The following is a 25,936-nucleotide window of genomic DNA, read 5'->3' as shown; positions in this document are numbered from 1 at the left end:
GTCTTCGGGCAAACGAGGTATGGGGGTTTTTGGTCTTGGCTGCAAGGGCCGGGGCATTGGGAGCAGATGGAAAGTCAAGGAGCTGCCGCGGGGAGCGGACCCTCTTCGCTGTCTCCCAGGGCAGGGCTTGGCCTACGGCCCACGGCCCACGGCCCACCTGCTTCTCTCTTCACTCTCTTCCTCATTCTCGACCCAATCTCCAGGTGCACCCAGTCACTCTGGCCCAGCACACCTGCGGCTCTCTCCTGCCTGTTCACTGCCTTTGGCCCGCCTCCTCCACCTCCCGTATTTCCCAGTTAGGATTCATCAGAAAGGGATCCTGATGGGCCAGCTCAGCTTTTCATTCTTTTTTTAAAAATTTTTATTTTAATGTGGACCATCTTAAAGTCTTTATTGAATTTGTTATAATATTGCTTTTTCAAAAAATATATTTTGGTTTTTTTTGGCCGCAAGACATGTGGGATCTTAGCTCTCCGACCAGGGATCGAACCCGCACCCCCTGCATTGGAAGGCAAAGGCCTAACCACTGGACCGCCAGGGAAGTCCCTCAGCTTTTCATTCTAAAGAGGGCGCTGGTCAGCTTGCGGGTGGCTTTGCTCGGGTCTGGAGCACCCCCGTGGTTCTATCCTGTAGCCCGGGTCATCTGTACAAACTGGGCCTCCACATTCCCTTTCAAAGCTGCCACATGTAGTAAAGGGAAACGAAGCATATTCCTGGCCCAGGGGTTCTCAGACCAGCTCCTGGGAAGTAGGGATTGTGACTAGGCTGAGCACCTGCCCCACCCTGAGTCCTTTGCCAGGGCTGCTGAGCAGGACAGACGGATTGGGGCCCAGCATGTGGCCCCCAGCTCAGAGCCACATGCCCTTACACTCAGTATGGAATTCAATTATGGGATTCTCTCCCCTTCCCTGATGGGTGGAAAAGGTGAAACTTGTCCTTGTTGTCCTAGATATGGATTATCAGCTTAGAAAAATAAAAAGTGAGGTGCAGCCTCTATGTAAGAAATAATAGAGTTTTTTTTTGCAAAAGGAGATTGCCTTTCCACTTCAAGTTTCAGTGTATTGACGACGAGCCTGACTCTGTCCACGTTATTCCAGTTTCCCTTGGGGAGAGGTCTTGTCAGCCATTTTCTGGGCTGTACTTCGGGCCAGTGGCCCTGAGAGAAAGATAGGGGGGGCTCTTGGGCAGGACACAGTGTGGTTCAGGGCTGGACGCTGCCACACGGGAGGGCTGGCCTTACTTCCTTGACAAAACTCAGGAAATGAACTCTGCGACCTTAACAGATGAAGGAAATCTCTATTAAGAGCGTGATTCCCTGTTTTGCCAAGGATGTTCCTGGAACTCCAGAGGGCCGGGTGAAGGCACAGGAGGGTCAGGGCCCCAGGTCCGGAGCCCAGGTGGGAGGACTGGCCTCGGAGACCAGGAGGTATGCGTCTCCCTCTGAGCCCCAAACAAAGGAGGGGTTTAAAATCACCCAAGAGCTTTTAAAAGCCTGAGGCTGAACCTCATGACCCAGCAATACCAGCCCTAAGTGTTTACCCATAGAAACGAATATTTGTGTGCACAAGACACAAGGTGCTGAAATGTTTATAGCAACGGTTTTGTAACAGGCAAAAACTGGAAACTCAATAGTAAAATGCCCCTCAACGGTAAGATTAATAAATCAGTTGCAACATGTCCATATAATGGAACTCTAAACATTAGGGAAAATGCAGAGTTTGCAGCCACACAGCAGTGTGGATGAATCTCACCAGTGTGTTGCCGAGTAAAAGAACACGTGCCACGTGATTCCATCCACAGAAAGTCCCCGAAGAGCCAAAGACAATCTGTGTTGTTGCAAGTCGCGTAGGTGGTTCTCTTTGACCGGGGGTGGGGGGTTGGGAGTGGGCAGTGAGACTAGAAGGCGTGGGAGGGGCTTCTGGAGGGCAGCTTCTCCGGTATGCACCGTTTGTGAAATGCGTTGCACGGTTCACTTACTTTGTGTGCACTTTTCAATATGTAAATTACACATCAGTAACAAGTTAAAAATATATAGTTACCTAAATGCCACCCCCAGAGGTTCTGATTTAACTGGTTTGAGAACAGAGCTCAGGGATCATTTTTCTTTGGTTTTTTGAAAAGCTCTACAGGTGATTCTAGTGTGTACCCGGCAGGCTACCCTTCCGAGTTAACAGGATGGTCTTTTTTCTCTGTGAAGTAGGTGGTGAGCTGTGTGCTGAGATGTAGAGGTGGGGTGGGGTGAGGGAGCCTGGGGGAATCTGGAGGCGCCCCAAGGTCTAGGCTGCTGAGCCCCAGGGGTGGACGTTCCTTCCAGGACACGCGCCCTCAGCTCCCTGTCCCTAGATGGCTCTATTCGCCGTCTCTGGCTTTGCACTCTCAGGGGCCTGCTGCTAAGATGGGTTTTCTTTCTTTTTTTTGGCCGCTCCACGTGGCTTGCGGGATCTTAGTTCCCCAAGCAGGGATTGAACCCCGCCTGGGCAGTGCCAGCACGGAGTCCTAACCACTGGACCGCCAGGGAATTCCCTAAGATGTGTTTTCTGTTTGGAAAAGGTCTCTCCTTGGAGCTGATTGGGACCCACGCCCTGCAGGAGTGGGGGGAGCTGGCCCTGGCCTTGAGAAGAGCTGACAGGACCCACAGGACACTCTAGCATCTCAGGTGTCCACTAGAAGACAACTTGGGAGAGTGTGGACATCCCCCTGGGGGAGGAGACACCTGAGGGGACCCTCCAGTGACCACAAAGGCCCAGCTGGCTCCGGCTGCCAGGCCTGGCCGAGTTTTCTGCTTCAGCCCCAGCCACGGGCACTGCTGCTGCCCGAGGCTTGAGGAGCGAGGGGAGGGGTTGCCCTGTGGTTAGGGAGGGTTCTGGTGGAGGGGCTGGGGAGCGGGTGGAGCTGCGACAGCCCAGCGGGGTGCAGCCAGTGAGCACTGCTGTGGGGCTGGGAGGGGCCCAGCCTGTGCTTTTCCCCAAACACCCCCTCCCATCCCTTCCGAGCCACTTCACCCTTTTCCGTATGTCCTCTGTCTCCCACCCAGGCTCCTCTTTGATCAGTCAGCCGGCGTGGATTGAGTGCCTGGAGCTGCCGGGCCGGGCTGTCTGCCTGCTCCACAGGCCGGGGCTCCTGGAGGGGAGGGCCCATCTGTGGGTGACCCCCCTCCACTCCTGTCCACCACCCCTCCCCTTACTGCTGGGCATCCATCATTCTCTGTGCCTCCTTCACTCTTACTGCCTGGCTTTTAAAATTTTTATTTATTTATTTATTTTTGGCTGCATTGGATCTTCGTTGCTGCGCACGGGCTTTCTCTAGTTGCGGCGAGCGGGGGCTACTCTTCGTTGCGGTGCACGGGCTTCTCATTGCGGTGGCTTCTCTTGTTGCCGAGCACGGGCTCTAGTCGCACAGGCTTCAGTAGTTGTGGCACGTGGGCTCAGTAGTTGTGGATCGAGGGCTCTAGAGCGCAAGCTGGGTAGTTGTGGCGCATGAGCTTAGTTCCTCTGCGGCATGTGGGATCTTCCTGGACCAGGGCTTGAACCCGTGTCCCCTGCACTGGCAGGCGGATTCTTAACCCTGAGCCACCAGGGAAGTCCCTACTACCCGGCTTTTTTTCTCCCCTCCTCCCTCTTGAAGTGTCATCGTGTCCCTTTCTCTGTCTCTCCTTCACGCATTCATTTAGCAAACATTGGGCGCCTGCTGTGTGCTGCTGGTACAGAGATGTAGAAGACACACCCCTGGTGGAGCTCAGATGTCTAAACAGACAAGCAGAGTCTGGGGTGGTAAGGGCTGGAGCAGCAGCGTGAAAGAAGGGACCAGGGACCATAGAGGAGGGATGACCAGCTCTGCATGGGGGAAAGCTGGGAAGGCTTCACAGAGAAGGTGACGCCTGATCTGGGCTTTGAAAGACGACCAGGGAATTCCCCAGGTAGATAAGCATGGCAAGGAATTCCAGGAAGAGCAAACATGCAGGGGTGAAGGGCCGCCGCTGAGCTGCAGGGGTGAGGCTGGAAAGGAAGCAGGAAGGTCAGGAAGGCCAGGTAGGAGGCAAGAAGGAACTACAGGAGGAAAGTCAGCAGGAGGGGGGCAGGCTCAGATCTGGGCCCCAGGTGGCTCTGTTGGCAGTGTGGCTGTGGGAGAGTGCCAGGTGTGGAAGGGCAAGGCTGGGGGCAGGTGTAGTTAGGAAGCTGTTGCCAGCATCCAGGAAGAGGATGATGGTGGCCTAGGCTTGCCTGCTGTAGCAGGAGTGGAGACAGTAGATGGTACGGTGGGTCGGGTGGTGCCAGGCTCTCGGGGCCTTGGCGGTTGACTGGTTGCAGCGGTGGAGAAGAAGCGTGAGTTGAGGACTCTGGCTTGGGTAACTGTGGAGGACGGGGCCTTTCAAGGGGAAGCAGATTTGGGGGGGTGATGCTGAGCTCACTTTGATGGATTCGTCTAGATGGCAGGCTCTGCCGCTCTGGAGGGACGAGGTGTCGCGTTAGGGATTTAGGTGGGGGAGTATCTACCTGGTGTGGATATTTTGAGCCCGGGGGAGACATCCAGAGCGGAGTGCATGTGTCAAGTGTCCCATGAAGCTTCGTCTGTGAGGTCCCTAGGAAGCAGCTAGACTCAGCCTCTCTGGGTCTTCTCTGCACTGCCTCTCTCTCCCTCTCCTAACCTCTCTGTGTCTCCCCTTTCCTTCTTTTTTTTCCGGCTGTGCTGCTTGGCTGACAGGATCTTAGTTCTCCGACCAGGGATTGAACCCGGGCCCTTGGCTGTGAAAGTGCGGAGTCCTACCACTGGACCACCAGGGAATTCCCTGTGTCTCCCCTTTCCTGATGGGCCTTGCTCCTCTCCCGACGTCTCTCAGTGCTAGCTGCCCATCCCCTCCCTCTCAGCAGCCCCCTGGGCTGGGCAGGCTCATACTGGGTTCCTGGGGTGATAAGCTCAGTAAGGCATGAAGGAATGGGCAGTTAGCCTGAGTTCCCACTGGGGCCAGCAAGGCCTGAGGGCAGGGCAAGCACAAGTTGTGTCCTCTGGATCAGCATCTTGCCTTTGGACTAGGCTCAGCAGAATGAAAGGGCCTCATCTGAGGAATTTTCAAACTTTTTCTCCCCCCTTTAATGTCCAGCATACTGAGCCTCCCGTGCTCCATCACCCTCATGACAATAACGACATTTTTTTGTGGCTTTGATTGAAAAAAATAGATATGGTTTTGAAGACCCTTGATATTAACTCCATAGTCTGCACATGGAGGTGTGATGGGGCTGGATGGGCAGCGGGTATGGTTCACAACACACATAGCAAGAGCAACTAGGTTGAGGAAGGCTCTGTGGGAGTGGACAGAGACTGCCGGCAGGGGGCGGGGACCCAGCCTGGCCCCTCACTCTCCAGCGCCCTGCTCTTGCCACCTCCTTCGTCTGGGTCAGGGCCCTGTTGCTCCTTGGGTGGACCCCACCTGCCTGGTTCTGTTGGTGAATTCTCGATGACTATCACCCCAGACCTAGCTTTTCCTCTGACTTTGCTCCCATCTCTTTATTTTTACTCATCTAAACAAATACTATGGGAAAGAAGACGAATCAGTAGAAAGTCTGACTTGAAGGTGGTTTTGAAAGCAGTGCATTTTGGCCATAGCCAGGGTCTCTGTATCAACAGCATTATCAGGACGGCCCGGAGGGGCTGATTTTAATCGATGGACATGAAGGATTGGCTTGTGACCATCATGTTCATCACACGAAAAGGGGTTGCTTTGAGTTTGAACATATTTGAGTCATTTACCCCAAGGGACTCCTGTTTTCTTACCGTTATTTTTTTCATGGAGATGCTGTGAGAATCGTGGCAGCCTTTTTTTGTTATTCTCATGGCCCATCTCTCCTCCAACCTCTGTTCTTGATCTCACTTACACTGTCCACACAGTCCTTCCTCAGACATGTCACGTCACGAGTGCCTGCTGCACGCTGGCGGTGCCCTAGGCTCAGGGGTTGCGAGGTTGCAGGAGGCGTCCTGGAGCCCCTGGAGGTGGACAGTTAGAGCTCACACACAGGTGCCTGAGAGGGAGCCTGGGGTTTGGGGCTGAGAGCCTGCAGTAGGGCTCATCACTAGGCTGGGGGAGGATTGACGGAAGGCGCCCCTCCCTGAGGTCACATTTGAACCTAAGGATGGGTTGGGTTTAGAATCTATGCAAAGGCGTGATTATCACGCAGGGTTAGATGATGGAAGCCAAGCAGGATTATAGTCCCACCCAGCTGGTAAGGCTCAGCTTCCTTTTCTCTGGGAGTCCTGCTGTAACTCTTTCACTCTGTGTGTCCTCTGAGCTCCTGCAGCCCTGACAACTCGTATCACACTTTCCAGTGCCTGAGTGACAGGCTCCCTGCCTCTGAAACCATGATCAAGTTCCTCCTTCTTCCTCTTGGGGTCTTGTTTTATCCTTGGTCCCCAGGGCTGGAGTGTGTTCCTTAGAGTGGAGCCCACACCCATCTCCTCCCTGGTGGCCCCGTGGGCTCCTGGGCTGCAGGGTTCAAGGTCTCTAAGGCTCGGTGGTTTGACTTGTACACACTCTGCTTCAGGGGCCTCTCTTATCCTCAAAGCAAGAAAGAAACAGAGAGATGAAAGAGAGGGATGGGATGAGCCGCACAAAAATTAAACACAAGTACAGCAACAATACCACAGAACGGAAAGGCAAATGGGGGAAATATTTGCAAAAATGATAAACTAAGGATTAATCTTCTCAACAAAGAAGGTATACAAATCAATAAGAAAGACATGAAGATCCTTATAGACAATTCACAGATGAAATCCCAGTGGTTAATATGTATTTGGCAAAAATGTTCAACCTGTCAATAAGCAGAAATAGAAATGAAAACAATATATTTTCACCTATCAAATTTGCAAAGGTGAGAAAAAGATAATACCCAGTGTATGGGCTGGATGTAGGGCAACGGGCACCCTCATATAGTGCTGATGGCCATGCTCGTTGGTATAGCACCTGGAAAGCATTTTGGAAGTGGGTCTAAAGATCCTGAGAAATGCTCATTCTCCATCCACAAATTTCACTTCTGAGAATCTATCCAAGGAATGAATAGTGACATGGGGAATTTCTCATGAAATTATGTTAAGCAAAAATAGGGCATACAAATTATATGATATATAATCCCACTTATGTAAATTATATATTTATGCATAAATGTTTTCTTTGGGTGATTTTGGGGGGATTTTTTTCTTATGGGTGATTTTTGATCATAATGCTTTATATATTTTATATTTCTCATATTTTCTATAATGAGCATTTAAAAAATCAAGGGGGAGAAGTCTCTGTGAAATGTGTTATGATGGACCCAAATAAATTCAGAAATTAACTTCAGGAGTCAAAGGGTCACATCGCTAGCACAACCTGTCACTTTGAAAGATTCAGGACATACATATGTGCACCAAAACTCACCGTAAGGTTGAGGACAGAGGTCATCAGGCCACATGGCTGTGGTTGGGCTCATTTGGTGGGTGAGATCACCTGGCTCTTTGCTGTGTGACACTGGGTACAGCCTGTCCCTGGCAGGTCTCAGTTTCCTATCTGTACAATGGTAGGGTGGGAGGAGGGTCAGATTAATAATCCTGGAGGGGCTTGGCAGATCTTGGCTAGGCAGTAACTCTTCTTTTATTTATTTATTTAATTTATTTTTTAATTTAATTTTATTTAAAAAAATATTTATTTATTTTGGCTGCACCGCGTCGGGATCTTTGTTGTGGCACGCGGGATCTTTAGTTGCGGCACGTGCACTTTTAGTTGCTGCACGCATGTGGGATCAAGTTCCCTGACCAGGGATCGAACCCCGGCCCCCTGCGTTGGGAGCGTGGAGTCTTACCCACTGGATCACCGGGGAAGTCCCAGTAACTCTGTTCTTGAAGAAGAGAATTTGACTTTGCCTGGTGACACTGCCCAGAGGGACGGAGCGCTGGGATCTGCAGGTTCCAGGTTCCAGCTCCTTACCTGCTGAGAGACCAGTGCACAGACCCCGTTACCTATTCACGACCACCACACTGCCCTGCCGTGGCCCTGCTTCTTGGCCACCCTCTCTTCCCATCACCCCTGGGCCCACTCAGCTGCGGCTAGTTTGCCTGCTCAAGCTTTAGTCTTTCTGCTCTGGAGGAGCAGGAAGGGGAGGACCCTAGGCTTTGGAGCTGTTTAGTGGAGGCATGAATTCAAAAGCCTTTGGGGAGCCCCACCTGCCTATGGAGAGGGTGTCTCCCCCCTCTCGGGCCCTCTCTATTGGACATTTTTGTGATGGTTTGGCTCTCAGGTCCGAGCTACCCTGATGGTCTGACGGCATTGAGGCCACTTCCTGGTGTGGGGCATTCCCGCCCCCTAAGCCCACACTCAGCTGTGGGCTGAAGTTCACAACCACATCTGCGCAGTATCAACTGCTCAGCCTTGATAAGGCCTCCTGTGCTCAGAATCCTTTCCCAGAAGCTGATGGTTTACGGTAGTACTGCCTGGGCTCCTCCGAAACTTCTGCTTTCGGTCGGGAGCAAGTCACAGGGTCCTCCCTCCCAGGTGCCTTCTCAAGGGTGGGGCTGGAGGCCTAAGAGCTACCTGGGAGATTGATTTTCCTTCATACCCAGGCATAAACTGGACTTCACGCTTCCAGGAAAGACAGTGAGTGAGTCTCCTCTCTCTGTCAGTTGCCCTGAAGCCCTGCCTGGGCTGCTGCCTCTGGACAGTGACATCTTCAGCGCACCTTGAATAGCAGGGCCGGTCTTGGGTAGGGGGCAGAGGCAGCTGCCCTGGACATGGTGGAGCTGGCTGGGAAAGGTGTCCCCAGAGAGCCCCCCTTCCTGATGAGGGCCTGTTTCTCCTCAGTATTCAACAGATGCACGGAAAGACGGCTTCTTTGAAGAGCACGGAGAAACTAGGCAGGGTCCAGAGACTCCGAGGCTCCAGGTGAGGCCCCTCTCCCGATCAGATATACATACTGGTTGGGGGTGGGAAGCCCTCTGGAGGTGACCTGTTCGAAAGGGGGCGTTAAGGCTGCGTCAGGGGGGTTAGGTTGGGCATAGGCTGCCCGGGGCCTCTTCCTCCCACTCCCAGGCCTGTCCCAGCGCACTGGGACCTAGCAGAGTCCAGGCTTCTCGGGTTACCAGCCTCCTCCCTGCCCACCTGTCTTCAGGCCAGCCTGGCCGGGGCAAAAGTTTGCGTTTCAGCTCCGCCAGCCCTGGTAGCTTCAGTCAGGTCAGGTGAGTCTGCCCAGCCCCTCACTGCAGAGCTGCAGGCCCGGGGAGAGGGCAGTCCTGCTGGGATCATGGCCCATGGCCAGGCCCTGGAGCCGTGAGGCTGACACCCCCACCCCACCTGCTCCCCATCCCTGTGCCTCCTGCTCATTCACTCTGTGGTCCGCTCCTCTGCTTGCGCCTAGGTCAGAAAAACGGGAGAGGGCTTTTGACACTCAGGGGTGGGCAGCTCTGGGACATCGAGGCTCAGGCCGAGCATACCTCCTGGGGGCAGCTGCTCACAGCTGTCGGGGAAGAGGGCTCTCAGCGACCCCTCCCTGCCTCAGGAGTGCCCCTCCCCAGGGTGAGCTATGTGCCCGCTGTGAAGGGCCCCAGCCTCCAATCTCTGCCCCAAGCTTGTGGCTTGAGGCCAGGACAGAGTTGGCACTAAGGATGCATGGGTAGGACTTTGAGGGTTCCTTGTCCCTGGAATGGCATGTCTTCTTTGCAGTCTGCACTGGCCAGAAGGCTTGAAGGGTGAAGACATAAAGAAGTGCGGCCGAGAAGGGGTAAGTGTGGGGAAGCCGACTTCTCACTGCCCACTGAGAGAGGGGTCCCGGGCTGCCTGAACTTGGTGACTGTTGGCTCCTTGGCCACAGGCCTGTCACCAGGAAACCTAGTGGGTGTCCCCTCCTGGGTGGGAGTTGTGTCCTCTTCCAGCCCTAGGCTGCCTGTCAGGACCTCGCGTCACCAGGAGACAAGCTGTGCTTGGAGCTCAGCCCTCCACACCCACTGGCTGCTTACCCACGACTTCATGCTAAGTCACCGCAGGACCCCCACCCCTGTGGCCTTATTTGCTGGTGGCTGGAGCAGGGCCCTCTGGTGGTCCGATCTCCTGGGACTTCTCAGACCCAGCTCGTGTGTTTGCAGACGCTACTGAGAAAATACAACCAGCAATATCACAAGCTGTTTAAGGACATCCCCTTGGAGGAGGTGGTTCTCAAAGGTGAGCTGTCTCCCCGGGTAGCTGGACAGGCACCTGCAGTGCCCAAGGCCCAGGTCCTCTCCCAGAGCTTCCAGGCACAAATCAGATATGGGAACTGGCTGCCCTTTGAACGTGCCCTTTTTTCTTCAAAAGTGTGAGAAGGATGGGCCGATTTGAGATATGAAGTTGAATTTACAAAAATTTTCTTGAGGAAATGTCGGGGCTTCCAAATCTTATTTCTGTTCTGCTCTTATCAGTGTCTATTCTCTCCTGCTCAGGCCTGCCAGGGAGTGTGTGGGAGCATTTGCACAATCAAGGCCCTCTCTCCCTGGCAGGGCAGGGCAAGGAGTTCTGCCTGTGGAGGTGAACATCCAGGCTTAGGGGACCAGGGCAGAAACCTGCCAGACCTTTTGGGGCATGGATGGAGGAAGAGGAAACATCTAGCAGTCTGGTGGGGTGGGAGCGGTCAGGAGTCACAGGAAAGGATGCTAGGGTGCTGGGGGAATGGGTTGCTGGGGCCTGGGATTGGGAAGGGTACTGAGGAGGACAGTCCCCGAGGCTGGACTCTGGACTCCTGAGTGGGAGGACCCAGGCCCCGGGGCTCCCGGGCTGGCCTTGCTCACGGCAGTCTCCTGTGACTTCCCAGTGTGCTCCTGCGCCCTCCAGAGGGACCTCCTTCTCCAGGGCCGGCTCTTCATCTCCCCCAACTGGCTCTGCTTCCATGCCAGCCTCTTTGGCAAGGATATCAAGGTAGTAATAAGTGATAAGGGCTGCCACAGCCCAGGGAAGAGACGCCCCTGCCCTGCGGGTGCACCTCAAGTCAGGCCTGTCCCCCCACACGCTGACACTTGGTGAGGCTTCTCACTGTAGGGCATCCCACCTGGTGTCCAGGGCAGCAGCCCCACCCCTTCCAAACAGGGGCCCCAATCTAGACTCCACATGGCCTGAGCGGCCTGAACAGTTCACTGCCAAATTATTCTGCCTACGGGTACCTCCAAAATGCCTTCAGAATCAGAGTGGGATGTCACACTTAGGGGGGCCCGAAAGTGGCCATGGTGCATGGTGGCTCAGGGAACTCTCTTACTGCAGTATGGGATTCACCAGGGCAACCATTCTTGCCTCCTGGATGATGGGGTGAGAAGCCGGAGCAGCACGTGCGGCCAAGGGGTGGGGGATAACTGAAGGGAGCCTGCGTGAGATGGTGGAGGCTCAGATACTCTCCCACGTGGGACCAGACATCTCCACGGTGCTCGTGCTTGGGTCACTGCCAGCGGTGGCTGGCGCCCTACGCAGGAAGCAAAGGGACTGTGTCCTTAGGGGTGAGTCCTGAGAGAAGAATCCCTCTCCCCCGTCAGGTGGTCATTCCCGTGGTGTCTGTGCAAATGATCAAAAAACACAAGATGGCGCGGCTCCTTCCCAATGGCCTGGCCATCACCACCAACACCAGCCAGAAGGTCAGTGAGATTCTGGGCCAGCGCTCCCTTGTCCTTCTCCCCATTCCAGCTCTAGGAGTCCACAGCTTGACCCTGGCACTCTCCCAAGTCTTTACGTACCTTGCCCCTTTCTGTTTTCTTTGTATGTTCTAGTATGTCTTTGTGTCACTGCTCTCCCGGGACAGTGTATATGACATGCTGAGGAGGGTCTGCACCCACCTACAGGTATGAAGCTTGGGGCCAGGGCTGTTGTGGGGGGGGGGCTGGCCCATCTCCCCGGCACAGGAAACGGGGAGTAACAGGCTCAGGCTCAGTGAATCAGAGGCAGTCCTTGGACCATGTGTCTATGCTTGTGAGCCTTTTTGAGGCCACTGGGCCCTCGTGTGTCCCCACGTATAGCCCTCACTTGTGCTTCCTTGGTGCACAGACGGGCAGGAGCATGTGGCCGCTTCCCAATATGCCTACAGCTCTCTCTCGCCTATGGTGAGGAAGGCGGAGGGCAGCAGCTTGCTTGGGGGAGTATGTTGCCTTGGCTTTGCCCTCTGCTCCAGCATTAACTAGGGATCCCCCTGCAAACTCTGGGAGCTTTAGGCTCTATCTGACCTAAAGTGGCTTATTTGGAGGTAAAGCTCTCTTGGAGAGTGTTAATACCTCCCCATGCCTGACTTTGGCTGTTCCAGATGGACAAGTGATCCCTGTTCCCTTCCCTCCTCAGCCTTCCAGCAAGAAGAGTCTGAGCGCAAGAGAATCTCTAGAGGAACCTGAGTGCGAGTCTCTGGTGAGAGCTGAGGCTGGGAGCAAACGTGGCTGGCCTGAGATTGCCTGTGGTTCTAAGGCTTCAGGGCCTCCCAGGCAGGAGCCCACAGTGCAGAACTGGGGCAGCAGGCTCAAGAGCCAGTGGCCGTGCTGTGTAAAGGGGTCCCCTAGACCCGGCACGCTCCATACCATGCAGAGCCGCTGTCCTGGGCAGACGTGCTAACTTCCTGAGCAGAACAGGTGCCCAGCCCCCGGAACACTGCCCAGGTTGGACCCTATACCTTCGCGGGTACAGAGCCAGCACCCCATCCTCTTTAGCAGTCAGGAGGGCCTTGAAGGGGCTGCAGATGTCCCTGGGGAAGAGTGCTGAAGGCAGTCAGAACCGAGGCAGGATCCTTTTAGATTGGCCAAGGTCCCAGCTGTTTCTTTTGCTCCTGGGATCCTGGGTAAGCAGTTTCTAGAGCAGGGGTGGGGGGTGGAAATGACCCCAGGGTGTTTGAAGTCTACTTCAGTAACTATTAAATGTTTAGCCAAGCATACAATACGCACAATGCCATGCAGGGGATGGAAGGCGATGTTCCCCTTTTTATTGATGGGGACCTTAAGTCAAGGTTAGTGACACAGGGTTAGAGCCCAGATTAGCAGGAGTCACAACTTGTTCCGTCTAAGATATACAGTGCCAAGCTGTCTTGGACTCAGCCGGTCTGAACACGCACCTGGGATGGCTCATGTCTTAGATTCCACTGTGGTTCTACACTAGCAGTCTTCAAAGACACCATTCCCTGGAAGAGTGGCTGCTCACAGCAAGGGAGCAGATGAGACATGTGATTGCTATGGCAGTGGTTTCCCCGCTTCTGGGCACCCGCTTTCATGCTTGCTAGGCATCCATATTGATAATATCTGGAAAGCCTTTGATAAATCTAGCGTGAACCCCTTAGGGCAAGTGAGGTCCCAAGGGCCATGGGAGACAGCTTCTCCTGCCTTCTCTGCAGGAAGTCCTCATCCCTGAGATGAAGTGGAGAAAAGTGTGCCCTGCCTCCAGGTCCCTGTCCCTCCCAGACAATATCCCTTGTATCCCTCGGGCATCCACGGATGACTTCTTCCCCTCCAGGAAGCCTCCGGGGTCTGGTGAGTTCAGCGTGCTTGTCCATGGCAACTGCTTGCAAAGACCAGGCTTTCCCGCCTCCCACTTCTGCAAAAAGAGGTCATCACAGCCAGCAGGGCTTCTGAGAGCTGTTTCTTTCTTTCTCCAAATCCATAAGGGAAAGCCAAGAGCCCAAGCGGCTCCAGAGAACACGGGCGGGGGAGTGGGCTGGGGTCCTGCCTTCTGCCCAGGAAGATGCCTAACGCCGTCCTGTTGCAGAGAACGCTGACTATGAGGAGAAGAGGCTGGAGGACGAGCCCAAGAGCAACGGGGAGCAGAGGCTCTGGGATCACGGGCTCCTGAAGGTCTTCCTCGTGCTGTAGGTGGCTGTATGGAGGGTGGTGGGTGTCTGAGTGTTTAGAGCCGGGGCCTTGGTGTGTGGGGAGGTCAGTGTCCAGAGCGAGGGGAAGGTTCTGAGTCAACTGCAAGTTCCCGGGTGGCATCTGGCAGCCGTGCAGCAGGCTCTTCTAGAGCAAGATAAAGTATTTCCAGTTTTCATCCTTACAACCCTGTAATTTAGGGTTAAGGCTGTGGAGAGGGGCAAGACATGAAACTGTTGAAGAAAGAAAAAGTTGCACAGGATTGGGGAGGAGGAGGGTTGGCAAAATCTGAGAGGCCCATCAGATAGACTAAGGGAGAGCCATGGCCTTCCTGCTGCCCGCCATTGGGGTGTTTTCTGGAAGCCCAGGCTTGTCTGTAATTCTGCCTAAGTAGAGCAGTGAGCATGGTGGGATGTTTTATGAAGAGCCAGCCCCTGGATTCCCTCACCTTACCTCATCACCTTCCTCTGGCTCTGCTGGCTGGGTTTTGACTGTCAACCTCAGCACTTGCTGGGGGAAGGGCTACCGCCTTAGGGGGTAATCTTAGTGGCCTTGCAGAGGGGGTGTAGGACCAAGGTGGCTGGTCAGAGGGAAGGTGGGCTCAGCTGAAGGATCCAGAACTCCTGCTGGGCTTCAAGGACACCTCCATGGGGACGAGTCTCAGAACCCCCATGTGGCCTCTGGGAAAAAAGATGCCTAGGTCTAGAACGTAACTGCAGGCAGAGGGGTCTTTAATTCTTCCAACTGCAGGAACTAGCTTAGTCCCACTCCTATTTTTGGGGATTCTGTAAAAATGCCCCGTTTCTAGAAGAGAGATTCAATTCCTCCTTACCCCTCTTTCTCCAGGATCTGCTTCTTGGTAATGTCTTCATCGTACCTGGCGTTCCGCATCTCCCGGCTAGAACAGCAGTTATGCTCCCTGAATTGGGGCGGCTCAGTCCCTGGGCACAGGTGATGCCTTTTCTCTTTCTCATGCTTCTGGGATTGAGGGTTAAGGACAGCAGCCAAAACCTATGGCCAGGCTGCTTGTTAGCCTGGCTGGTCTTGGCCTTGCCCTTGAGCTGGCTTGATGGCCCTCAGCAAGGTTGGGCAGGGTACACAGATCCCACCTGGACCCCCTCTCATGGGTGGACAAAGTCTTCACTGACTCATCTGTCTGCCTTCTAGGCCCTTTGTCTGACCTGGTCATCTCTCCTGTGTGCAGGTAACAGCCACTTGGCCTTTGTCCCCACTCCTCCGAGAAGAATGCTCTGGGTGCTAAGGTGCCACCAACAGTCCGCTTGGTTTATGCTGCTGCTGTGCTGAGACTGAGTCTGAAAGAAAATATTCCGGATCCCTTCTCCTCCCCCCAACTCTTCTCCCTCCTTTAATGAGTGATCTTTAGTACCTGTTTACAAAGCTCCTACAATTTGGGGACTCGGACAAAAAGCCAGATTTTTGGATCTAGCTGAGGAATTCTGTACACTAAGCCTCAGCAACCACTTAAATGAAAAGATTTTAACTTGTTCCTTGGAAACAGCTCTGACATACAGGAAGAGCACGTGGGGCCGCTGCAAGGGACAACGGCCACGCTTTGATACCTGTCACTTGGCTCACTCCAGTGGTGGGACAGAGGCCAGAACCCAAACCACCAGTGTGGCCTTCGCTCTCTCCCAGCATACTGTGCTCTCACTTGGACGCCTGAGAGTCCCTGATATGGGGCCCAAAGGACTTCTCTGCCGTCAGCCAGGGACCCATGCAGGGTAGACCGGAGGGAGTGAGGTAAGCTATGAATGAGGAGAGGAGGGCCTGTGGCCAGGATTCCAGCAAGAGGAGTGTTCACACTTTGTGCAGAGGCTCTGTTCTGGCCCCTCATGAGGAGGCTGGCTGAATCTGAGAGGACACTACCTGCAGCCGGGGACTGTGGCAGTGGCTATGAAGGAGAATAGAGGTCCAGCATTTCTGTGTCCTCAGCTGCTATTTCCTGGTGAGACAGGTGGAGCAGGACCTTTTGACCACTGTGGTCGCAGACCAGGTACTGGATCTTTCCCTGGTGTGCTCAAACATTTCCAAGGTGCCCCAGGTGGGAAGTGGGGGATGTAAGGGGCAGTGGCTTTGATCTGAGGGCTTGCTTTGTACTCTCTGCCTGACTGCCTGGATTTTGGGTGTGGCCAATGGCAGCCTGGGCACTGGGCATGATGGTGCTGGGCCACCACAGGGCAGAGCTCACCATGTCACCTGCAGGCCATGCAGGAGGGTCCTCCACTCCACGGGCTCTGTTCTCCATGAGTATAATGGAGGTGTCCAAGGTGGGCCTGGGACAGTGCAGGGACCAGGCCAAGGGGGTCTGTCTGATACCTTTGGGGACAAGAGAGGTAGAGGATAGGAAGAGTGGACATGGTAGTGGCTTTGCCTTAGATATTCTTCCTTCTCTGTCAAGGTCTCCTCAATTCTAAAAGCTTCTCTGTGCCTTAAAACTCTGGCCTGTCCTCTCTGGGACTCTGAAATGCTGAGAGAGTGCCTTTGTAGGTTCTGGAAAGGGCTTAGTGAGGAGGCCAGACGTATCAGGGAAAGTCAGTGGCGATGGGGTGGGTGGTGTCAGAAAGAGCCACTTTTTCCCTCTTCAGACACCTGAGAGGTTAACCAGGGAGAAATCCAGGTGGAAGTTATTTACTGTGGAGCTGTGACTGTCCTATTTATGACAAACCCAACTGAAGACTGGAGGGACTGACAGGAGGTGACAACTTCCTAAACTCAGACTGGAGGTCTCTTCATTCTCTCCCCATCCCAGGTTCTAGGATTTGGCTTAGAGCCTGGCCTTGTGGGATACCTGCACTAAATCTGTATGTCTCAGGTGAAACTCACTGCTCCATTCTCCCCACATTGCCACACCAGATGAATGCCCGTCCTTTTTTGGGAACCAGCCCCCTTAATCACTTCCTTCCAATCAGATTTTCAGGGAAATAATCCTACTTGTCCCAGCACCTCCCCTCCCTGGTCCTTGCTGAAGGGCAGGGAGAACAGGTCCATTCTCTGAGACTTGCTGGGTTGAGCCAGAGGCCATGAGGGGTGCCAAGTCTCCAGTCTGCATGCCCCAGGCTCAGAGACGGCAAGAGGCGTGCAGTAGAGTAGGTGGCTTTGGAGGCCCTCTTGGGGTCCAGGGCTTTGAGCGATAGGAGTGTGTGCCTGTCCCTCTTGGAGGGCCCTCTGTTTCTCCCTTCTGTCCCCCAGTCTGGTCCTCTGGCCAGCGTACCTTCTGTTGTGCTCATTTATAAACCATGTGTATTTATACAACCTGCTTGCATTGGAGGATGCTCCTCTAATTCCCTGAGAATTTGGTTCAACTATCCTTCAGTTGTTCCACTATGGCGTTGAAAATATTTTTAAATAAAAAATCCGATTTTTCTAGTGTCCCGTGGTATGGGAAGTTCACTTTTATCTTTTGACTACTCATTAAAAGTGCTCTTTACTGACATATTTGGCACGAAGGAGACTAACGGAGCCAAAGTCATTCCCAGAATCCCAAGTACTTTGCACATCTCACAGGACTTTAGCTGAGCTGACTCATACTTCAGGCATATGGGGAATGGTAAGGATGGCCACAGCACACCACCATAGCCTCCTCCCTCTGTTGGATGGACACTGAGAATGCTTCCCTGTTTCTCCTGGGCAACTCCAAAGCAGTGTCCCTGGTTCAACTAGTACTGTGCTCCTGACTCAGGAATTAAAGTCTGGAACTCAGAGCTAGAAAACCCCTGTGTCCTTTTCTATGACATCAAGCCTAGATTAGGGAGGTTAAATTCCAATTTGGGCCACGTCACCTTACTTTCTGTCTGGGAGGCCCCCTCTAGTAGTGATTCGTTTGTTCAGTAAATGCTGAGCCCAGACTATGAGCTGGTACTAAGCTAGGCACTGAGGATAGAGCAGTGAACATGTCAGGCAATATCTCTGCATCCCCCATGGCACTTGCATTCCACGTAAACATAAGTTCCAAGTAAATCGTGAACAAACAAGGTAATTCCAGATTGTGGTTAAGTTCCATGAAGGAAAGAAACAGTGATACAAGATACAGTAAACAGGGAGGTGGCTTTGGATGGGTGGTCAAGAAATGTTCTCTGAAGTGAGATTTAAGCTGGTGCTTAAAGGATGAGGAGCCAGTCATGGAAGGAACTGGGAAAAGGGTCGGCAACTGTGAAAGGTAGGAAAGAACACATATGTCTCTGTGGAACAGAGAGACCATCTGCACGAATCTAGGATACTAGTCAGTGGGAGAGTGACATGAAAAGAGGTTGGAAAGGGCAACTCAGCAACAACAAAACAACCTGTTTAAAAGTCGGTAAAGGACTTGAATAGATATTTCAACATCACTGGTCATTAGGGAAATGCAAATCAAAACCACAATTAGATACCACTTCATATCCATTAGGATGGCTACTATCAAAGAAATGGAAAACAAAAGTGTTACTGAGGATGTGGAGAAATTGGAACCCTTATGCACTATTGGTAGGAATGTAAAATGGTGCAGCCACTGTGGAAAACAGTACGGCAGTTCTTCAAAAAATTAAAAACGATTACCACATGATCCAGTAATTCCAATTCTGCGTATACGCCCACAAGAATGGAAAATAAGGGCTTGAAGAGCTATCTGTACACCCATGTTCATAGCAGTGTCAGTCACAATCAGCCAAAAGGTGGAAGCAACCCAAGTATCTATCGAGAGGTGAATGGATAAACAAAATTTGGTGTATACATGCAATGGAATATTATTCAACCTTCAAAAGAAAGAAAGTCTTGACATATGCTACAACATGGATAAACCTTGAAGACATTATGCTAAGTGAAGTAAGCCAGTCACTAAAAGACAAATGCTGTATGACTCTACATATATGAGGTACCTATGGTAGTCAGATTCATAGAAACAGAAAGCAGAATGGTGGTTGCCAGGAGCTATGGGGAAGGGAAATGGGAGTTATTGTTTAATGTGTACAGTTTCAGTTTTGCAAGATAAACAGAGTTCTGGAGATGGTGATGATTGTTGGACAATAATGTGAATGTACCTCACACTGGAACTATACGCTTAAAAATGATTAAGATGACAAGGCTTCCCTGGTGGCGCAGTGGTTAAGAATCTGCCTGCCAATGAAGGGGACACGGGTTCGAGCCCTGGTCCAGGAAGATCCCACATGCCGCGGAGCAACTAAGCCGGTGCATCACAACTACTGAGCCTGCGCTCTACAGCCCGTGAGCCACAACTACTGAGCCTGCGTGCCACAACTACTGAGCCCACACACCTAGAGCCCATGCTCCACAAGAGAAGCCACCGCAGTGAGAAGTCCGCGCACCGCAACGAAGAGTAGCCCCCACTCGCCACAACTAGAGAAAGCCCGCGCACAGCAACAAAGACCCAACACAGCCAAAAATAAATTAATTTAAAAAAAGATTAAGATGATAAATTTTATATGTATTTTGCCACAATAAAAAAAATAAGAGGTTGGAGAGGTAGGCAGGAGAAGGGAATTTGAATTTTATACATTCCCTGGGTACTGCAGCTCAGGTCTGAAAGTTTGGAGCTGGCAGAATCAGTGGTTACTGAAACCAAGTGCTTTCTTTTGCTAGAGGAAATAAACACGTGGATGTAATATGCAGAAAAATATGGCTGAATTTCTACATACTATCACACACCTCCTTTTCACTATTCCCGGGGAGTGGTTCATAGCAGCAGCATCACAGTGAGGGCATATCATATTTTTTAAGTTGAGCTAACTTTATAAGGGAGAAACAACAGCCCTAAACTTGGAGAAACGGAGGTATATATATTTTATGTGGGAGCCTCAGTTTGCAACATGGGCTTTAGCCAGATGAGGGAGAGTCGTGAGAGTGGGCAGAAGTTCTCGTGAAAAAGGCATTCAGGAGTGAGGGGGGCTCTGGGAGAACTGCATCTCACCAGAGACATCCTGGGAGTAAGAAACTGCCCCCACTCCCAGGCGCCCACCCAGCCAGCCCTGGCCCTCTCACCTGGTGGCCATGCCGTTAGGACACCTATCGAGCTAGGTGAGGTGGTGACCCTGTGCTGCTCCTCTCTCCTAGCGGCTGCACTGCAGAATCAGGGCATCCTAGGGCAGAGAAGCTTTTCAGAGAAGGCTCTCCTGTCAGCCTCAGGCTGGGACAGGCCAGATCCCTAGGCAGATCTCAATCTGGGGGGGTGGGGGTGGGGGTGGGGGTGGGGGTGAGGCGAGATGCCACTGGGCCACTAGGTGGCAGCAAAGTCCAGCAGGAACTGGAGCCAAGGCAGTGAGGGACAGACTTCGCTCTTCTTTCTCAAAGGGCCCCCCCCCCCGCCCCCCGCCCGCTGTCCCCAGGCCCTGGCAGTGGCAGAAGGGAAGCTGGGCAGGCTCCCAAGGCCATTTCTCCCCGGTGCCCTTTGGTTCTTTCTCTCCTCTCCCCTCTTCTATCATACCCCAGGGGAAAGGCCTGAGGTGATTATGAGAGGAAAGCATTCCCAAGGACTCTGAAGATCTCCTGAGGTCTGGTCAGTCAGAAGGCAGAAGTGGCTGGTGTGAAGAACAAGTGTGGTGTGTGTGTGGTGTGGGTGTGGGGGGTGTGGGGTGTGTGTGTGTGTGGTGCATGCGTGGTGTGTGTGTGGTGTGTGGTGTGTGTGTGTGTGGTGTGTGTGGGGTATGTGTGTGGTGTGTGTGGTGCGTGCGTGGTGTGTGTGGTGTGTGGGGGGTATGTGTGTGGTGTGTGTGTGTGGTGTGTGGTGTGTGTGTGGTGTGGGCTCTGGGGGTGAGTGGGGAGCTCAGCTTCCAACAGGGGCACAGAAACCCCAGGCTTTCCCCGGCTCTGCCCTTGTTGTCAGTAGTATCTTCTCTTACCCAGGGCACAGAATTGCAGAAACCTGGATTCTGCAAGGTGTGATTTCACTCTTTCTCCTCCTCCCTTCATTTAGAGATAAGGGGCTGGACCCCAGAGCAGAGAGGATTCAAATTTAACGGTTACATGGCTACATACGCTTTGCCCATGAAAGTGAGGGGGAGGGAGGCGTTTAAGCCTCTGAAACGATAATCCAGAGAAACCCGAGTTTATCCTCTGTGTGCCTGACCTCCACAGAGCCAAGGAGCACCTGGCGCCCAGCAGGCCCTGCTGGCTGGTCCTCCTTCGCGTTGGCAGGGCTCCTTGCCTTCCCGGAATGTGTTCCTTCTTGTTTGCCACTCAGTGCCTGGCCCAAAGCCAAACCTGGGCTGCTCAGAATACCATGCCCCACTCACTTCTCTCACAGGATCTGAGACAAGGCTCTCTTCCGCCTGGGGAAAGGCCAGGCCCGCGCTGCAGCCTCATCCTACTGGTGCCGCCTTCTCTAAGGACATCGTGCTCTCCAGTGGCTGAGGGCAGAAGCACTTAGGCAGGATGCAGCTGGCACCGCGGCAAAGCAGAGAGTGGCATATTGACATCTTATCCTTTTGGCAGCCTTCTAAATTGGGCCAGAGTGGGCAAAGTGTTACTCACAAGCTGTTCATTAACTTGTTAAATGCAGAAAGGTTGGCTTAGGCTCCACTTTGGGAAAATGTGACACCCACTGCTCCTGGATTCACTCTAGCATGAAGGAGTGTTAATTGGTGTAGGATTTCTGATGGAAGTTTTTCTTTGCTGTTAGTTCCAAATACCAGGCTGGTCTGAATGCATGCTCTCTCCAGTCTGTAATTACATTTAAAAGATTTATTAAGCACTTGCTATGGACTCCTGCATGTATGCTTCTATAGATACTATGATTCTGTAATTTTCTGAGCAATAAACTGGGTACCAGGCCCTACGCAAGGTACTTTTTATGCTTATTTGACTCTCACAACAAGGAACTCTCAATACGACAATATGGTTTTCACACCTTACGCTGTGGAAACTGAGATCGATAGGCCAGAAATACAATATGGACCCCTTCAAAGAGTTTATTGAGGAGACAAGATAGAGGGAATAGCTGTATAACAGTGTAGACATGTGAGCCCTGATATGTACAGAAGGGAGTGGCATAGACTGACTCAGTGGCAAGGGGTGTGCCACACGTGTGGACTTCAGAGGGTAAGAGTTGGATCAGAGGAGAGCTGTGGGGAGGGTCCTCACCGGTTGTGTGTTTGGGGGGTTAACGTCAGTAAAAGGATGGTAGTGCGAAGGATGGTGCCAATGAAAGCTTAGGAGAAGCAGAGTCCCTGCTAGGGAATGGATACGTTAAGTGTGCAAAACACCTCAGGATCTAAACGCCAGGATGAGAAGGAGAGACTTGATCTTTCAGGCAATGAAGAGCTATGGGGGCTACTGGAACTTAGGAGTGATGGATAAACGCGATGGTTTAGGAATGCTGGTTTGGCAACGGGGCACAAGGTAGATTAAAAGTCCGCCAGAATAGTCTAGATGGCGGTTTCTCAACCTCAGCACTACTGCCATTTTGGGCTGCGTAATCCTTTGTTATGGGGGGTTTGTCCTGTGCATTGGTGGGTGCTCGGCCACATCCTTGGCCCACCTGATGCCAGCAGCACCTCCCACCCTTAGCTGTGACAACCAAAAACATCTCCAGACATTGCCAAATGTCCCCTGGGGGACACAGTGGCCCATGATTGAGAATCATTAGTCCAGAAGGCAGGAGGTAAGGGCTTGGACCTCAGAATGTTGGCAGGTATTTTCAGAACCAACTGCATCAATCTACTGACTTTTAGAATAGCTGACAAAAGTAAAAATGATTTCCTTGCCACAGGAAATTCGTCATCAATGCCAAAGAACTTAATGGCCTAAACTTAATGGCCTAAAGAGGCTCAGAAGTAGATCATTCTGCATATTAGAAACCTCTAGAGGATACACCAAAACTACAGATAATGTGCTCATTAGCAAGAAAGTGGCTGATATCAGGATTTCTCTCTCTACCCGCTCACCCCCAAGTCACATCTTACTCAACCACTGCTTTGAATAAGGAATGTCCAATCTGTCCACAGGCAGAAAAGCTACTGATCTGTAATTTTGCTAGGCTTGCATTCACCTTTTTAACATTTTGTTTTTGGCAGTTGGTAGAGTGGATGGATACAGCCTGGCCTGCAACGAAGAACTATGATTTACCAAGATGTATCTTTGTCTAAAGCAGGAATCAGTGAAGATCAGATAAGACCACCGTAAGAACTTTGGCTTTTACTCTGAATGAAATGAGAGACAAAGGAGTGAATAATACGCTTTAATTATATAGGCTTTAAAAGGATCTTCGTTGGCTGTGAGGCAGGGAAAGGTGGAAGCAGGGAGGTCAGTTAGGAGACTTTGGGGTGATTGTGTTGAGAGATGACAGAGGCTCTGACTCAGGTGGTAGAAGCAGAGATGGTGGAAATGGGCAGATTCTGGATATATTCTGATGGTAGAAACAACAGAATTTCCTGTCAAATTAGAGATGGAGGATAACAGAAAAAGAGTCATAAAGGATGACTCATGTTTTATGGCTTGAGAGGATGGACAGAGCTGCCATCAACTGAGATGAAGAAAGCCATGAGTGGTGTATTTTTTGGGAGGAAGATCAGAAATGTACCATTGAACATGTAAAGTTTGAGATGAGTTTTAGACGTATCAGTGGGGATGTCAAGTGGGCAATAGATATATGTGTCTGGAGTTCAGGAGAGAAGTCTAGGAAATACAAATCTGGGAACTGTCAACAGATGGACGGTATGTAGTAGCAAGAGACTGGATGAGATCACCAAGGACTGAGTGTCCGTTGATAGAGGAAAGTATGGATGACTGAGCCCTGTGGCACACTGTGATCAAGAGATCAGGAAGAAAAGGAGGAACTAGCAAAGGAAACTGATGAGTGCCTGATAAAGCACAAGGAAACCCAGAAGAGTCTGGTGTTCTGGAAGGTAATTCCCATACGGCAAGGAGGAGACTGACAAATGCTGCTAATAAACCACATTTCTTTTACTGTGGCTCAACAAAATTTCTTTTCCACTTGAATATAACCCAGAAGTTTCTAACCTGGACAACTCCAAACAATTTAATGTTTAGGGTTATTCTTTCAGTACAAAAATGGCCCGAGCCCCATTTCCAACCACTATGGTCAGTCCTGAGACTCAATTTCTGCAAGAGTTTCCAAGGTTGCTTCTGTGTCTCCTGGGTTAGACCACGATGCAGTCTGCTTGTCTACTGTCTCCTGTTCCTTTAGCTATTGCCTTCTTGCCCATGATGTGCCACTCCTCATCCTTCATTCCTCCAAATGATCCACCACCAAGATAATCAGATGTATCCAAATTGCATGAAAGATTTAGAGTTAATGGAAGGCTATGGCACAAAGCCGAAAACTTCAAATTCAGTGCACACATGACTGCTTATAGCAATGTGACAGCCATTCTCTCAGGAAACTTCTCACCAGCCATGTCCTCCAGTAGGCCCCTGCCTCCTGCCGTGTTTCTGGCATGTATCCCATCTCAGTTCTTTTTACCAACCTCCCTCTACTTTCTTTCCTACGCCTCATTCTCTTTTTCTAGGGCATCCAATGAAAATTCAGATTTCTTTCATCTTATTATTTGGAGTAACTGATCTCTCTTTGTATCCTCCTGGCCCACTTAGGCTAAACCCAGAGAGTTGACCTTTCTCAACCAAAAAGGTCCATCAAGATATTTACTTCAACAAAACAACAAGCTCTCTAGCAATAAATTATGCGACACTCCTGAAGTCAGAAAAGCTACATTCAGTTTTTGTTTTTAATAGTAGTTTTTCCTTTTGGGTAAATAAAACAGAAAAAAAAGCATTACCACTAACAAACCATACAGCAGTGTATCACAGTGGTTAAGAGCAGAGGTTCTGGAATCAGCACATCTACATTTAAACCTCATTAATTCACTTGGGCAACTCTAAGCTTTAGTCTTCTCATCTCTAAAAGGGGGAGAGTAGTAGCATCTACCTTAGAGCTTTATGGTTATTATTAAGTTGGAAATTTACATCAAATCCTTATAAGTCCCTGACACATAGAAAGAGCTCAATAAATGTTAGTTATTATCTATTAAACTTCAAGAAAATTTAAACTTAAATAAGTATAAAACCCAGTGTTGGTATGGCTACACAGAATTAAACATAGATTTTTTTTTTTTTTTTTTTTTGCGGTACGCGGGCCTCTCACTGTTGTGGCCTCTCCCATTGTGGAGCACAGGCTCCGGACACGCAGGCTCAGTGGCCATGGCTCACGGGCCCAGCCGCTCCGCGGCATGTAGGATCTTCCCGGACAGGGGCACGAACCCGTGTCCCCTGCATTGGCAGGCAGACTCTCAACCACTGCGCAACCAGGGAAGCCCTAAACATAGGTTTTTATTATACATTATTAATGGTACTTGCACATTGATTCTCTTTTGAGAACTCTCTGGATATCTATATGAAGGGAAATAAATTGCTCATATGCTTTGATGTCTCAACTCCACTTTTGTATTCCTCAAGGAGATAATTTGGAATGAAAAAGTTGTTTATGAAGAGTGTTTGCAGCAATGCCATTCATAACAACATCGGAACTAACCAAAAAAAAAACACCTAACTTTGGGGAGGAAACGACTATGAAAGTTATGACCTATTAACCTGTTGTAACCCCAGGTTACCATTAAACATAACAAGTAGACAATGATTAAGGGAGGAAATTTGTAAAAAGCAGAATTAAAATAGTGCTTATGCATGGATTATAACTATGTAAAATGTGAAAATCTCTAAAAAATCAGCAGATAAGTTGAAGAGATGTCCATGGTTAGAGTTACACGTTTAGCGAGTTCCTTGTTCTTTGTCAGGTTGCTTAAGTTTGTCAAACCCTCCCCCAACAATAGCTTGGTATTATGCAAGCATGAAAAGTTATGCTGATTAACAGGGCATTTTGATTTCTGCTTTAATACCATGGAAAGATGGGCTTTTTTTTGATAAATTGCTTCTATATTTGTATTTAGTTATTCAACGAATAATAACCAGTGTCTATGCGCCAGGCACTATACTAAGCAGCATGGATTCAGTGGTGATGAGACATCGTCCCTGGCCTCCAGGGCTTCTAGTTTAGTGGCAAGACTGGAAAATCTTGCCACTATAAATCACCTGTAATTTTACACCACCAAAAATTATAGGTGATTTGGGCACACTGGAAGGGTTCATGATTCTAGGGTATTGTTTA

The 25,936-nt window shown here is 51.1% G+C and overlaps 2 protein-coding genes and 1 long non-coding RNA gene across 3 annotated transcripts in view; 1 reads left to right on the top strand and 2 right to left on the bottom strand.

Annotated features, from left to right (window-relative positions):
- Positions 1 to 14,761, top strand: part of GRAMD2A (GRAM domain containing 2A) — a gene marked incomplete at its 3' end in the record, with an annotated part of 32,895 nt that extends 18,134 nt beyond the window's left edge. The window contains 11 exon segments of the mRNA XM_082648786.1: positions 8,822 to 8,902; positions 9,680 to 9,737; positions 10,099 to 10,174; positions 10,800 to 10,903; positions 11,509 to 11,607; positions 11,740 to 11,811; positions 12,302 to 12,364; positions 13,335 to 13,667; positions 13,670 to 13,691; positions 13,694 to 13,805; positions 14,653 to 14,761. Coding sequence (XP_082504912.1) covers positions 8,822 to 8,902; positions 9,680 to 9,737; positions 10,099 to 10,174; positions 10,800 to 10,903; positions 11,509 to 11,607; positions 11,740 to 11,811; positions 12,302 to 12,364; positions 13,335 to 13,667; positions 13,670 to 13,691; positions 13,694 to 13,805; positions 14,653 to 14,761 — 1,129 coding nt within the window.
- Positions 6,936 to 8,810, bottom strand: LOC309818011. Its single transcript, XR_014296293.1, has 3 exons — positions 8,700 to 8,810; positions 7,827 to 7,951; positions 6,936 to 7,534 (listed from the first exon to the last, which is right to left on the bottom strand). It is a non-coding gene; the product is annotated as an uncharacterized lncRNA (long non-coding RNA).
- A 6,532-nt stretch (positions 14,762 to 21,293) lies between the features above and the next one.
- SENP8 (SUMO peptidase family member, NEDD8 specific) overlaps positions 21,294 to 25,936 on the bottom strand; it is a 40,904-nt gene continuing 36,261 nt past the window's right edge. Inside the window, exon 3 of the transcript XR_014296292.1 lies at positions 21,294 to 21,477. The gene's annotated coding sequence lies outside the window, so the exon portion shown is untranslated. The remainder of the gene's footprint in view (positions 21,478 to 25,936) is intronic.

The sequence above is a fragment of the Grampus griseus genome, assembly GCF_964374135.1.
Source record: "Grampus griseus genome assembly, chromosome: 2".
In the NCBI taxonomy this organism is placed as follows: domain Eukaryota; kingdom Metazoa; phylum Chordata; class Mammalia; order Artiodactyla; family Delphinidae; genus Grampus; species Grampus griseus.
The sequence above is the reverse complement of the archived record's forward strand: the minus strand, read 5'-3'. Positions and strand labels throughout refer to the sequence as shown.